The sequence below is a fragment of the Coregonus lavaretus genome, assembly GCF_964263955.1.
Source record: "Coregonus lavaretus genome assembly, contig: HAP1_SCAFFOLD_2108, whole genome shotgun sequence".
Lineage (NCBI taxonomy): Eukaryota > Metazoa > Chordata > Actinopteri > Salmoniformes > Salmonidae > Coregonus > Coregonus lavaretus.
The window spans coordinates 32,542-47,500 of NW_028161928.1; the positions used below are offsets into that span (position 1 = coordinate 32,542).

At 49.3% G+C, this 14,959-nt stretch overlaps 1 protein-coding gene across 1 annotated transcript in view; it reads right to left on the bottom strand.

Annotated features, from left to right (window-relative positions):
- LOC311119949 (serine/threonine-protein kinase/endoribonuclease IRE1-like) overlaps positions 1 to 14,959 on the bottom strand; it is a 58,482-nt gene that overhangs the window by 17,715 nt on the left and 25,808 nt on the right. The window contains exon 6 of the mRNA XM_084194594.1: positions 7,293 to 7,415. Within this exon, the coding sequence (XP_084050720.1) occupies positions 7,293 to 7,415 (123 nt within the window). The remainder of the gene's footprint in view (positions 1 to 7,292; positions 7,416 to 14,959) is intronic.

Sequence of the window (14,959 nt, forward strand, 5' to 3'; positions counted from 1 at the left end):
TGGTCCTATGTATACCAGTGGTGTGTTGGGACATATAGAGTTAGATAGAATAGAGTGGTATTGACTAGTTAGTTACCTGTGGTCCTATGTATACCAGTGGTGTGTTGGGACATATAGAGTTAGATAGAATAGAGTGGTATTGACTAGTTAGTTACCTGTGGTCCTATGTAAACCAGTGGTGTGTTGGGACATATAGAGTTAGATAGAATAGAGTGGTATTGACTAGTTAGTTACCTGTCCGTCCTATGTATACCAGTGGTGTGTTGGGACATATAGAGTTAGATAGAATAGAGTGGTATTGACTAGTTAGTTACCTGTGGTCCTATGTATACCAGTGGTGTGTTGGGACATATAGAGTTAGATAGAATAGAGTAGTATTGACTAGTTAGTTACCTGTCCGTCCTATGTATACCAGTGGTGTGTTGGGACATATAGAGTTAGATAGAATAGAGTAGTATTGACTAGTTAGTTACCTGTACGTCCTATGTATACCAGTGGTGTGTTGGGACATATAGAGTTAGATAGAATAGAGTGGTATTCACTAGTTAGTTACCTGTGGTCCTATGTATACCAGTGGTGTGTTGGGACATATAGAGTTAGATAGAATAGAGTGGTATTGACTAGTTAGTTACCTGTGGTCCTATGTATACCAGTGGTGTGTTGGGACATATAGAGTTAGATAGAATAGAGTGGTATTGACTAGTTAGTTACCTGTCCGTCCTATGTATACCAGTGGTGTGTTGGGACATATAGAGTTAGATAGAATAGAGTGGTATTGACTAGTTAGTTACCTGTACGTCCTATGTATACCAGTGGTGTGTTGGGACATATAGAGTTAGATAGAATAGAGTGGTATTCACTAGTTAGTTACCTGTGGTCCTATGTATACCAGTGGTGTGTTGGGACATATAGAGTTAGATAGAATAGAGTGGTATTGACTAGTTAGTTACCTGTGGTCCTATGTATACCAGTGGTGTGTTGGGACATATAGAGTTAGATAGAATAGAGTGGTATTGACTAGTTAGTTACCTGTCCGTCCTATGTATACCAGTGGTGTGTTGGGACATATAGAGTTAGATAGAATAGAGTGGTATTGACTAGTTAGTTACCTGTCCGTCCTATGTATACCAGTGGTGTGTTGGGACATATAGAGTTAGATAGAATAGAGTGGTATTGACTAGTTAGTTACCTGTGGTCCTATGTATACCAGTGGTGTGTTGGGACATATAGAGTTAGATAGAATAGAGTGGTATTGACTAGTTAGTTACCTGTGGTCCTATGTATACCAGTGGTGTGTTGGGACATATAGAGTTAGATAGAATAGAGTGGTATTGACTAGTTAGTTACCTGTGGTCCTATGTATACCAGTGGTGTGTTGGGACATATAGAGTTAGATAGAATAGAGTGGTATTGACTAGTTAGTTACCTGTGGTCCTATGTATACCAGTGGTGTGTTGGGACATATAGAGTTAGATAGAATAGAGTGGTATTGACTAGTTAGTTACCTGTGGTCCTATGTATACCAGTGGTGTGTTGGGACATATAGAGTTAGATAGAATAGAGTGGTATTGACTAGTTAGTTACCTGTGGTCCTATGTATACCAGTGGTGTGTTGGGACATATAGAGTTAGATAGAATAGAGTAGTATTGACTAGTTAGTTACCTGTACGTCCTATGTATACCAGTGGTGTGTTGGGACATATAGAGTTAGATAGAATAGAGTGGTATTGACTAGTTAGTTACCTGTGGTCCTATGTATACCAGTGGTGTGTTGGGACATACAGAGTTAGATAGAATAGAGTGGTATTGACTAGTTAGTTACCTGTGGTCCTATGTATACCAGTGGTGTGTTGGGACATATAGAGTTAGATAGAATAGAGTAGTATTGACTAGTTAGTTACCTGTACGTCCTATGTATACCAGTGGTGTGTTGGGACATATAGAGTTAGATAGAATAGAGTGGTATTGACTAGTTAGTTACCTGTGGTCCTATGTATACCAGTGGTGTGTTGGGACATATAGAGTTAGATAGAATAGAGTGGTATTGACTAGTTAGTTACCTGTGGTCCTATGTATACCAGTGGTGTGTTGGGACATATAGAGTTAGATAGAATAGAGTAGTATTGACTAGTTAGTTACCTGTGGTCCTATGTATACCAGTGGTGTGTTGGGACATATAGAGTTAGATAGAATAGAGTAAAATTGACTAGTTAGTTACCTGTACGTCCTATGTATACCAGTGGTGTGTTGGGACATATAGAGTTAGATAGAATAGAGTAGTATTGACTAGTTAGTTACCTGTGGTCCTATGTATACCAGTGGTGTGTTGGGACATATAGAGTTAGATAGAATAGAGTGGTATTGACTAGTTAGTTACCTGTGGTCCTATGTATACCAGTGGTGTGTTGGGACATATAGAGTTAGATAGAATAGAGTAGTATTGACTAGTTAGTTACCTGTGGTCCTATGTATACCAGTGGTGTGTTGGGACATATAGAGTTAGATAGAATAGAGTGGTATTGACTAGTTAGTTACCTGTGGTCCTATGTATACCAGTGGTGTGTTGGGACATATAGAGTTAGATAGAATAGAGTAGTATTGACTAGTTAGTTACCTGTGGTCCTATGTATACCAGTGGTGTGTTGGGACATATAGAGTTAGATAGAATAGAGTAGTATTGACTAGTTAGTTACCTGTGGTCCTATGTATACCAGTGGTGTGTTGGGACATATAGAGTTAGATAGAATAGAGTGGTATTGACTAGTTAGTTACCTGTGGTCCTATGTATACCAGTGGTGTGTTGGGACATATAGAGTTAGATAGAATAGAGTAGTATTGACTAGTTAGTTACCTGTGGTCCTATGTATACCAGTGGTGTGTTGGGACATATAGAGTTAGATAGAATAGAGTGGTATTGACTAGTTAGTTACCTGTGGTCCTATGTATACCAGTGGTGTGTTGGGACATATAGAGTTAGATAGAATAGAGTGGTATTGACTAGTTAGTTACCTGTGGTCCTATGTATACCAGTGGTGTGTTGGGATATATAGAGTTAGATAGAATAGAGTGGTATTGACTAGTTAGTTACCTGTGGTCCTATGTATACCAGTGGTGTGTTGGGACATATAGAGTTAGATAGAATAGAGTAGTGTTGACTAGTTAGTTACCTGTACGTCCTATGTATACCAGTGGTGTGTTGGGACATATAGAGTTAGATAGAATAGAGTAGTATTGACTAGTTAGTTACCTGTGGTCCTATGTATACCAGTGGTGTGTTGGGACATATAGAGTTAGATAGAATAGAGTGGTATTGACTAGTTAGTTACCTGTGGTCCTATGTATACCAGTGGTGTGTTAGGACATATAGAGTTAGATAGAATAGAGTAGTATTGACTAGTTAGTTACCTGTGGTCCTATGTATACCAGTGGTGTGTTAGGACATATAGAGTTAGATAGAATAGAGTAGTATTGACTAGTTAGTTACCTGTGGTCCTATGTATACCAGTGGTGTGTTGGGACATATAGAGTTAGATAGAATAGAGTGGTATTGACTAGTTAGTTACCTGTCCGTCCTATGTATACCAGTGGTGTGTTGGGACATATAGAGTTAGATAGAATAGAGTGGTATTGACTAGTTAGTTACCTGTCCGTCCTATGTATACCAGTGGTGTGTTGGGACATATAGAGTTAGATAGAATAGAGTAGTATTGACTAGTTAGTTACCTGTGGTCCTATGTATACCAGTGGTGTGTTGGGACATATAGAGTTAGATAGAATAGAGTGGTATTGACTAGTTAGTTACCTGTGGTCCTATGTATACCAGTGGTGTGTTGGGACATATAGAGTTAGATAGAATAGAGTGGTATTCACTAGTTAGTTACCTGTCCGTCCTATGTATAACAGTGGTGTGTTGGGACATATAGAGTTAGATAGAATAGAGTGGTATTGACTAGTTAGTTACCTGTGGTCCTATGTATACCAGTGGTGTGTTGGGACATATAGAGTTAGATAGAATAGAGTGGTATTCACTAGTTAGTTACCTGTCCGTCCTATGTATAACAGTGGTGTGTTGGGACATATAGAGTTAGATAGAATAGAGTGGTATTGACTAGTTAGTTACCTGTACGTCCTATGTATACCAGTGGTGTGTTGGGACATATAGAGTTAGATAGAATAGAGTGGTATTGACTAGTTAGTTACCTGTACGTCCTATGTATAACAGAGGTGTGTTGGGACATATAGAGTTAGATAGAATAGAGTAGTATTGACTAGTTAGTTACCTGTGGTCCTATGTATACCAGTGGTGTGTTGGGACATATAGAGTTAGATAGAATAGAGTGGTATTGACTAGTTAGTTACCTGTGGTCCTATGTATACCAGTGGTGTGTTGGGACATATAGAGTTAGATAGAATAGAGTAGTATTGACTAGTTAGTTACCTGTGGTCCTATGTATACCAGTGGTGTGTTGGGACATATAGAGTTAGATAGAATAGAGTGGTATTGACTAGTTAGTTACCTGTGGTCCTATGTATACCAGTGGTGTGTTGGGACATATAGAGTTAGATAGAATAGAGTGGTGTTGACTAGTTAATTACCTGTCCGTCCTATGTATACCAGTGGTGTGTTGGGACATATAGAGTTAGATAGAATAGAGTGGTATTGACTAGTTAGTTACCTGTACGTCCTATGTATACCAGTGGTGTGTTGGGACATATAGAGTTAGATAGAATAGAGTAGTATTGACTAGTTAGTTACCTGTGGTCCTATGTATACCAGTGGTGTGTTGGGACATATAGAGTTAGATAGAATAGAGTGGTATTGACTAGTTAGTTACCTGTGGTCCTATGTATACCAGTGGTGTGTTGGGACATATAGAGTTAGATAGAATAGAGTGGTATTGACTAGTTAGTTACCTGTGGTCCTATGTATACCAGTGGTGTGTTGGGACATATAGAGTTAGATAGAATAGAGTAGTATTGACTAGTTAGTTACCTGTGGTCCTATGTATACCAGTGGTGTGTTGGGACATATAGAGTTAGATAGAATAGAGTAGTATTGACTAGTTAGTTACCTGTGGTCCTATGTATACCAGTGGTGTGTTAGGACATATAGAGTTAGATAGAATAGAGTGGTATTGACTAGTTAGTTACCTGTGGTCCTATGTATACCAGTGGTGTGTTGGGACATATAGAGTTAGATAGAATAGAGTGGTATTGACTAGTTAGTTACCTGTGGTCCTATGTATACCAGTGGTGTGTTGGGACATATAGAGTTAGATAGAATAGAGTGGTATTGACTAGTTAGTTACCTGTGGTCCTATGTATACCAGTGGTGTGTTGGGACATATAGAGTTAGATAGAATAGAGTAGTATTGACTAGTTAGTTACCTGTCCGTCCTATGTATACCAGTGGTGTGTTGGGACATATAGAGTTAGATAGAATAGAGTAGTATTGACTAGTTAGTTACCTGTGGTCCTATGTATACCAGTGGTGTGTTGGGACATATAGAGTTAGATAGAATAGAGTGGTATTGACTAGTTAGTTACCTGTGGTCCTATGTATACCAGTGGTGTGTTGGGACATATAGAGTTAGATAGAATAGAGTGGTGTTGACTAGTTAGTTACCTGTGGTCCTATGTATACCAGTGGTGTGTTGGGACATATAGAGTTAGATAGAATAGAGTGGTATTGACTAGTTAGTTACCTGTGGTCCTATGTATACCAGTGGTGTGTTGGGACATATAGAGTTAGATAGAATAGAGTGGTATTGACTAGTTAGTTACCTGTCCGTCCTATGTATACCAGTGGTGTGTTGGGACATATAGAGTTAGATAGAATAGAGTAGTATTGACTAGTTAGTTACCTGTGGTCCTATGTATACCAGTGGTGTGTTGGGACATATAGAGTTAGATAGAATAGAGTAGTATTGACTAGTTAGTTACCTGTGGTCCTATGTATACCAGTGGTGTGTTGGGACATATAGAGTTAGATAGAATAGAGTAGTATTGACTAGTTAGTTACCTGTACGTCCTATGTATACCAGTGGTGTGTTGGGACATATAGAGTTAGATAGAATAGAGTGGTGTTGACTAGTTAGTTACCTGTGGTCCTATGTATACCAGTGGTGTGTTGGGACATATAGAGTTAGATAGAATAGAGTGGTGTTGACTAGTTAGTTACCTGTGGTCCTATGTATACCAGTGGTGTGTTGGGACATATAGAGTTAGATAGAATAGAGTAGTATTGACTAGTTAGTTACCTGTGGTCCTATGTATACCAGTGGTGTGTTGGGACATATAGAGTTAGATATAATAGAGTAGTATTGACTAGTTAGTTACCTGTACGTCCTATGTATACCAGAGGTGCGTTGGGACATATAGAGTTAGATAGAATAGAGTGGTATTGACTAGTTAGTTACCTGTGGTCCTATGTATACCAGAGGTGCGTTGGGACATATAGAGTTAGATAGAATAGAGTGGTATTGACTAGTTAGTTACCTGTGGTCCTATGTATACCAGTGGTGTGTTGGGACATATAGAGTTAGATAGAATAGAGTAGTGTTGACTAGTTAGTTACCTGTACGTCCTATGTATACCAGTGGTGTGTTGGGACATATAGAGTTAGATAGAATAGAGTGGTGTTGACTAGTTAGTTACCTGTGGTCCTATGTATACCAGTGGTGTGTTGGGACATATAGAGTTAGATAGAATAGAGTAGTATTGACTAGTTAGTTACCTGTGGTCCTATGTATACCAGAGGTGCGTTGGGACATATAGAGTTAGATAGAATAGAGTAGTATTGACTAGTTAGTTACCTGTGGTCCTATGTATACCAGTGGTGTGTTGGGACATATAGAGTTAGATAGAATAGAGTGGTATTGACTAGTTAGTTACCTGTGGTCCTATGTATACCAGTGGTGTGTTGGGACATATAGAGTTAGATAGAATAGAGTGGTATTGACTAGTTAGTTACCTGTCCGTCCTATGTATACCAGTGGTGTGTTGGGGCATATAGAGTTAGATAGAATAGAGTGGTATTGACTAGTTAGTTACCTGTGGTCCTATGTATACCAGTGGGTGTGTTGGGACATATAGAGTTAGATAGAATAGAGTGGTATTGACTAGTTAGTTACCTGTACGTCCTATGTATAACAGAGGTGCGTTGGGACATATAGAGTTAGATAGAATAGAGTAGTATTGACTAGTTAGTTACCTGTGGTCCTATGTATACCAGTGGTGTGTTGGGACATATAGAGTTAGATAGAATAGAGTGGTATTGACTAGTTAGTTACCTGTACGTCCTATGTATAACAGAGGTGCGTTGGGGCAGATGGAGTCAGATGAGGATGTAGATAGACTGGTCTGTTTCTCTCCTGTCTGGGGGTCCACCACGAACCATACATCCTGCTTCTTACCTACACACACACACACACACACACACACACACACACACACACACACACACACACACACACACACACACACACATACACACACACACACACATTACTGATGTCCTGACAGCCTCATTACTGATGTCCTGACAGCCTCATTACTGATGTCCTGACAGCCTCAACACATTACTGATGTCCTGACAGCCTCATTACTGATGTCCTGACAGCCTCATTACTGATGTCCTGACAGCCTCATTACTGATGTCCTGACAGCCTCATTACTGATGTCCTGACAGCCTCATTACTGATGTCCTGACAGCCTCATTACTGATGTCCTGACAGCCTCATTACTGATGTCCTGACAGCCTCATTACTGATGTCCTGACAGCCTCATTACTGATGTCCTGACAGCCTCATTACTGATGTCCTGACAGCCTCAACACATTACTGATGTCCTGACAGCCTCATTACTGATGTCCTGACAGCCTCATTACTGATGACCTGACAGCCTCATTACTGATGTCCTGACAGCCTCATTACTGATGTCCTGACAGCCTCATTACTGATGTCCTGACAGCCTCATTACTGATGTCCTGACAGCCTCATTACTGATGTCCTGACAGCCTCATTACTGATGTCCTGACAGCCTCATTACTGATGTCCTGACAGCCTCATTACTGATGTCCTGACAGCCTCATTACTGATGTCCTGACAGCCTCATTACTGATGTCCTGACAGCCTCAACCCATTACTGATGTCCTGACAGCCTCAACCCATTACTGATGTCCTGACAGCCTCAACACATTACTGATGTCCTGACAGCCTCATTACTGATGTCCTGACAGCCTCAACACATTACTGATGTCCTGACAGCCTCATTACTGATGTCCTGACAGCCTCATTACTGATGTCCTGACAGCCTCATTACTGATGTCCTGACAGCCTCATTACTGATGTCCTGACAGCCTCATTACTGATGTCCTGACAGCCTCATTACTGATGTCCTGACAGCCTCATTACTGATGTCCTGACAGCCTCATTACTGATGTCCTGACAGCCTCATTACTGATGTCCTGACAGCCTCATTACTGATGTCCTGACAGCCTCATTACTGATGTCCTGACAGCCTCATTACTGATGTCCTGACAGCCTCATTACTGATGTCCTGACAGCCTCATTACTGATGTCCTGACAGCCTCATTACTGATGTCCTGACAGCCTCATTACTGATGTCCTGACAGCCTCATTACTGATGTCCTGACAGCCTCAACACATTACTGATGTCCTGACAGCCTCATTACTGATGTCCTGACAGCCTCATTACTGACGTCCTGACAGCCTCATTACTGACGTCCTGACAGCCTCATTACTGACGTCCTGACAGCCTCATTACTGATGTCCTGACAGCCTCATTACTGATGTCCTGACAGCCTCATTACTGATGTCCTGACAGCCTCATTACTGATGTCCTGACAGCCTCATTACTGATGTCCTGACAGCCTCATTACTGATGTCCTGACAGCCTCATTACTGATGTCCTGACAGCCTCATTACTGATGTCCTTACTGATGTCCTGACAGCCTCATTACTGATGTCCTGACAGCCTCATTACTGATGTCCTGACAGCCTCATTACTGATGTCCTGACAGCCTCATTACTGATGTCCTGACAGCCTCATTACTGATGTCCTGACAGCCTCATTACTGATGTCCTGACAGCCTCATTACTGATGTCCTGCCAGCCTCATTACTGATGTCCTGCCAGCCTCATTACTGATGTCCTGACAGCCTCATTACTGATGTCCTGACAGCCTCATTACTGATGTCCTGACAGCCTCAACACATTACTGATGTCCTGCCAGCCTCATTACTGATGTCCTGCCAGCCTCATTACTGATGTCCTGCCAGCCTCATTACTGATGTCCTGACAGCCTCATTACTGATGTCCTGACAGCCTCATTACTGATGTCCTGACAGCCTCATTACTGATGTCCTGACAGCCTCATTACTGATGTCCTGACAGCCTCAACACATTACTGATGTCCTGACAGCCTCATTACTGATGTCCTGACAGCCTCATTACTGATGACCTGACAGCCTCATTACTGATGTCCTGACAGCCTCATTACTGATGTCCTGACAGCCTCATTACTGATGTCCTGACAGCCTCATTACTGATGTCCTGACAGCCTCATTACTGATGTCCTGACAGACTCATTACTGATGTCCTGACAGCCTCATTACTGATGTCCTGCCAGCCTCATTACTGATGTCCTGACAGCCTCATTACTGATGTCCTGCCAGCCTCATTCCTGACGTCCTGCCAGCCCCATTCCTGACGTCCTGCCAGCCCCAACCCATTCCTGACGTCCTGCCAGCCCCAACCCATTCCTGACGTCCTGCCAGCCCCAACCCATTCCTGACGTCCTGCCAGCCCCATTCCTGACGTCCTGCCAGCCCCAACCCATTCCTGACGTCCTGCCAGCCCCACCCCATTCCTGACGTCCTGCCAGCCCCAACCCATTCCTGACGTCCTGCCAGCCCCAACCCATTCCTGACGTCCTGCCAGCCCCAACCCATTCCTGATGTCCTGCCAGCCCCAACCCATTCCTGACGTCCTGCCAGCCCCAACCCATTCCTGACGTCCTGCCAGCCCCAACCCATTCCTGACGTCCTGCCAGCCCCAACCCATTCCTGACGTCCTGCCAGCCCCAACCCATTCCTGACGTCCTGCCAGCCCCAACCCATTCCTGACGTCCTGCCAGCCCCAACCCATTCCTGACGTCCTGCCAGCCCCAACCCATTCCTGACATCCTGCCAGCCCCAACCCATTCCTGACGTCCTGCCATCCCCAACCCATTCCTGACGTCCTGCCAGCCCCAACCCATTCCTGACGTCCTGCCAGCCCCAACCCATTCCTGACGTCCTGCCAGCCCCAACCCATTCCTGACGTCCTGCCAGCCCCAACCCATTCCTGACGTCCTGCCAGCCCCATTCCTGACGTCCTGCCAGCCCCAACCCATTCCTGACGTCCTGCCAGCCCCAACCCATTCCTGACGTCCTGCCAGCCCCAACCCATTCCTGACGTCCTGCCAGCCCCAACCCATTCCTGACGTCCTGCCAGCCCCAACCCATTCCTGACGTCCTGCCAGCCTCAACCCATTCCTGACGTCCTGCCAGCCCCAACCCATTCCTGACGTCCTGCCAGCCCCAACCCATTCCTGACGTCCTGCCAGCCCCAACCCATTCCTGACGTCCTGCCAGCCCCAACCCATTCCTGACGTCCTGCCAGCCCCAACCCATTCCTGACGTCCTGCCAGCCCCAACCCATTCCTGACGTCCTGCCAGCCCCAACCCATTCCTGACGTCCTGCCAGCCCCAACCCATTCCTGACGTCCTGCCAGCCCCAACCCATTCCTGACGTCCTGCCAGCCCCAACCCATTCCTGACGTCCTGCCCGCCCCAACCCATTCCTGACGTCCTGCCAGCCCCATTCCTGACGTCCTGCCAGCCCCATTCCTGACGTCCTGCCAGCCCCACCCCATTCCTGACGTCCTGCCAGCCCCAACCCATTCCTGACGTCCTGCCAGCCCCAACCCATTCCTGATGTCCTGCCAGCCCCATTCCCGACGTCCTGCCAGCCCCAACCCATTCCTGACGTCCTGCCAGCCCCATTCCTGACGTCCTGCCAGCCCCAACCCATTCCTGACGTCCTGCCAGCCCCAACCCATTCCTGACGTCCTGCCAGCCCCAACCCATTCCTGATGTCCTGCCAGCCCCAACCCATTCCTGATGTCCTGCCAGCCCCAACCCATTCCTGACGTCCTGCCAGCCCCATTCCTGACGTCCTGCCAGCCCCAACCCATTCCTGACGTCCTGCCAGCCCCATTCCTGACGTCCTGCCAGCCCCAACCCATTCCTGACGTCCTGCCAGCCCCATTCCTGACGTCCTGCCAGCCCCAACCCATTCCTGACGTCCTGCCAGCCCCATTCCTGACGTCCTGCCAGCCCCAACCCATTCCTGACGTCCTGCCAGCCCCATTCCTGACGTCCTGCCAGCCCCAACCCATTCCTGACGTCCTGCCAGCCCCATTCCTGACGTCCTGCCAGCCCCAACCCATTCCTGACGTCCTGCCAGCCCCAACCCATTCCTGACGTCCTGCCAGCCCCAACCCATTCCTGACGTCCTGCCCGCCCCATTCCTGACGTCCTGCCAGCCCCAACCCATTCCTGACGTCCTGCCCGCCCCAACCCATTCCTGACGTCCTGCCAGCCCCAACCCATTACTGACGTCCTGCCAGCCCCATTCCTGACGTCCTGCCAGCCCCATTCCTGACGTCCTGCCAGCCCCAACCCATTCCTGACGTCCTGCCCGCCCCAACCCATTCCTGACGTCCTGCCAGCCCCAACCCATTCCTGACGTCCTGCCAGCCCCAACCCATTCCTGACGTCCTGCCAGCCTCATTCCTGACGTCCTGCCCGCCCCAACCCATTCCTGACGTCCTGCCAGCCCCAACCCATTCCTGACGTCCTGCCAGCCCCAACCCATTCCTGACGTCCTGCCAGCCCCATTCCTGACGTCCTGCCAGCCCCAACCCATTCCTGACGTCCTGCCAGCCCCAACCCATTCCTGACGTCCTGCCAGCCCCAACCCATTCCTGACGTCCTGCCAGCCCCAACCCATTCCTGATGTCCTGCCAGCCCCAACCCATTCCTGACGTCCTGCCATCCCCAACCCATTACTGACGTCCTGCCAGCCCCATTACTGACGTCCTGCCAGCCCCAACCCATTCCTGATGTCCTGACAGCCCCAACCCATTCCTGACGTCCTGCCAGCCCCAACCCATTCCCGACGTCCTGCCAGCCCCAACCCATTCCTGACGTCCTGCCAGCCCCAACCCATTCCTGACGTCCTGCCAGCCCCAACCCATTCCTGACGTCCTGCCAGCCCCAACCCATTCCTGACGTCCTGCCAGCCCCATTCCTGACGTCCTGCCAGCCCCAACCCATTCCTGACGTCCTGCCAGCCCCAACCCATTCCTGACGTCCTGCCAGCCCCAACCCATTCCTGACGTCCTGCCAGCCCCAACCCATTCCTGACGTCCTGCCAGCCCCAACCCATTCCTGACGTCCTGCCAGCCCCAACCCATTCCTGATGTCCTGCCAGCCCCAACCCATTCCTGACGTCCTGCCAGCCCCAACCCATTCCTGACGTCCTGCCCGCCCCAACCCATTCCTGATGTCCTGCCAGCCCCAACCCATTCCTGATGTCCTGCCAGCCCCAACCCATTCCTGACGTCCTGCCAGCCCCAACCCATTCCCGACGTCCTGCCAGCCCCAACCCATTCCTGACGTCCTGCCAGCCCCAACCCATTCCTGATGTCCTGCCAGCCCCAACCCATTCCTGACGTCCTGCCAGCCCCAACCCATTCCTGACGTCCTGCCAGCCCCAACCCATTCCTGACGTCCTGCCAGCCCCAACCCATTCCTGACGTCCTGCCCGCCCCAACCCATTCCTGACGTCCTGCCAGCCCCATTCCTGACGTCCTGCCAGCCCCAACCCATTCCTGACGTCCTGCCAGCCCCAACCCATTCCTGACGTCCTGCCAGCCCCATTCCTGACGTCCTGCCAGCCCCAACCCATTCCTGACGTCCTGACAGCCCCAACCCATTCCTGACGTCCTGCCAGCCCCAACCCATTCCTGACGTCCTGCCAGCCCCAACCCATTCCTGACGTCCTGCCAGCCCCATTCCTGACGTCCTGCCAGCCCCAACCCATTCCTGACGTCCTGCCAGCCTCAACCCATTCCTGACGTCCTGCCAGCCCCAACCCATTCCTGACGTCCTGCCAGCCCCAACCCATTCCTGATGTCCTGCCAGCCCCAACCCATTCCTGACGTCCTGCCAGCCCCAACCCATTCCTGACGTCCTGCCCGCCCCAACCCATTCCTGACGTCCTGCCAGCCCCAACCCATTCCTGACGTCCTGCCAGCCCCATTCCTGACGTCCTGCCAGCCCCAACCCATTCCTGACGTCCTGCCAGCCCCAACCCATTCCTGACGTCCTGCCAGCCCCAACCCATTCCTGACGTCCTGCCAGCCCCAACCCATTCCTGACGTCCTGCCAGCCCCAACCCATTCCTGACGTCCTGCCAGCCCCAACCCATTCCTGACGTCCTGCCAGCCCCAACCCATTCCTGACATCCTGCCAGCCCCAACCCATTCCTGATGTCCTGCCAGCCCCAACCCATTCCTGATGTCCTGCCAGCCCCATTCCTGACGTCCTGCCAGCCCCATTCCTGACGTCCTGCCAGCCCCATTCCTGACGTCCTGCCAGCCCCATTCCTGACGTCCTGCCAGCCCCATTCCTGACGTCCTGCCAGCCCCAACCCATTCCTGACGTCCTGCCAGCCCCAACCAATTCCTGACGTCCTGCCAGCCCCAACCCATTCCTGACGTCCTGCCAGCCCCAACCCATTCCTGACGTCCTGCCAGCCCCAACCCATTCCTGACGTCCTGCCAGCCCCATTCCTGACGTCCTGCCAGCCCCAACCCATTCCTGACGTCCTGCCAGCCCCAACCCATTCCTGACGTCCTGCCAGCCCCAACCCATTCCTGACATCCTGCCAGCCCCAACCCATTCCTGACGTCCTGCCAGCCCCAACCCATTCCTGACGTCCTGCCAGCCCCAACCCATTCCTGACGTCCTGCCAGCCCCATTCCTGACGTCCTGCCCGCCCCAACCCATTCCTGACGTCCTGCCAGCCCCATTCCTGACGTCCTGCCAGCCCCAACCCATTCCTGACGTCCTGCCAGCCCCAACCCATTCCTGACGTCCTGCCAGCCTCAACCCATTCCTGACGCCCTGCCAGCCCCAACCCATTCCTGACGTCCTGCCAGCCCCAACCCATTCCTGACGTCCTGCCAGCCCCAACCAATTCCTGACGTCCTGCCAGCCCCAACCCATTCCTGACGTCCTGCCAGCCCCAACCCATTCCTGACGTCCTGCCAGCCCCAACCCATTCCTGACATCCTGCCAGCCCCAACCCATTCCTGACATCCTGCCAGCCCCAACCCATTCCTGACGTCCTGCCAGCCTCAACCCATTCCTGACGCCCTGCCAGCCCCAACCCATTCCTGACGTCCTGCCAGCCCCATTCCTGACGTCCTGCCAGCCCCACCCCATTCGTCCTGCCAGCCCCATTCCTGACGTCCTGCCAGCCCCATTCCTGACGTCCTGCCAGCCCCAACCCATTCCTGACGTCCTGCCAGCCCCATTCCTGACGTCCTGCCAGCCCCAACCCATTCCTGACGTCCTGCCAGCCCCAACCCATTCCTGACGTCCTGCCAGCCCCAACCCATTCCTGACGTCCTGCCAGCCCCAACCCATTCCTGACGTCCTGCCAGCCCCAACCCATTCCTGACGTCCTGCCAGCCCCATTCCTGACGTCCTGCCAGCCCCAACCCATTCCTGACGTCCTGCCAGCCCCATTCCTGACGTCCTGCCAGCCCCAACCCATTCCTGACGTCCTGCCAGCCCCAACCCATTCCTGACGTCCTGCCAGCC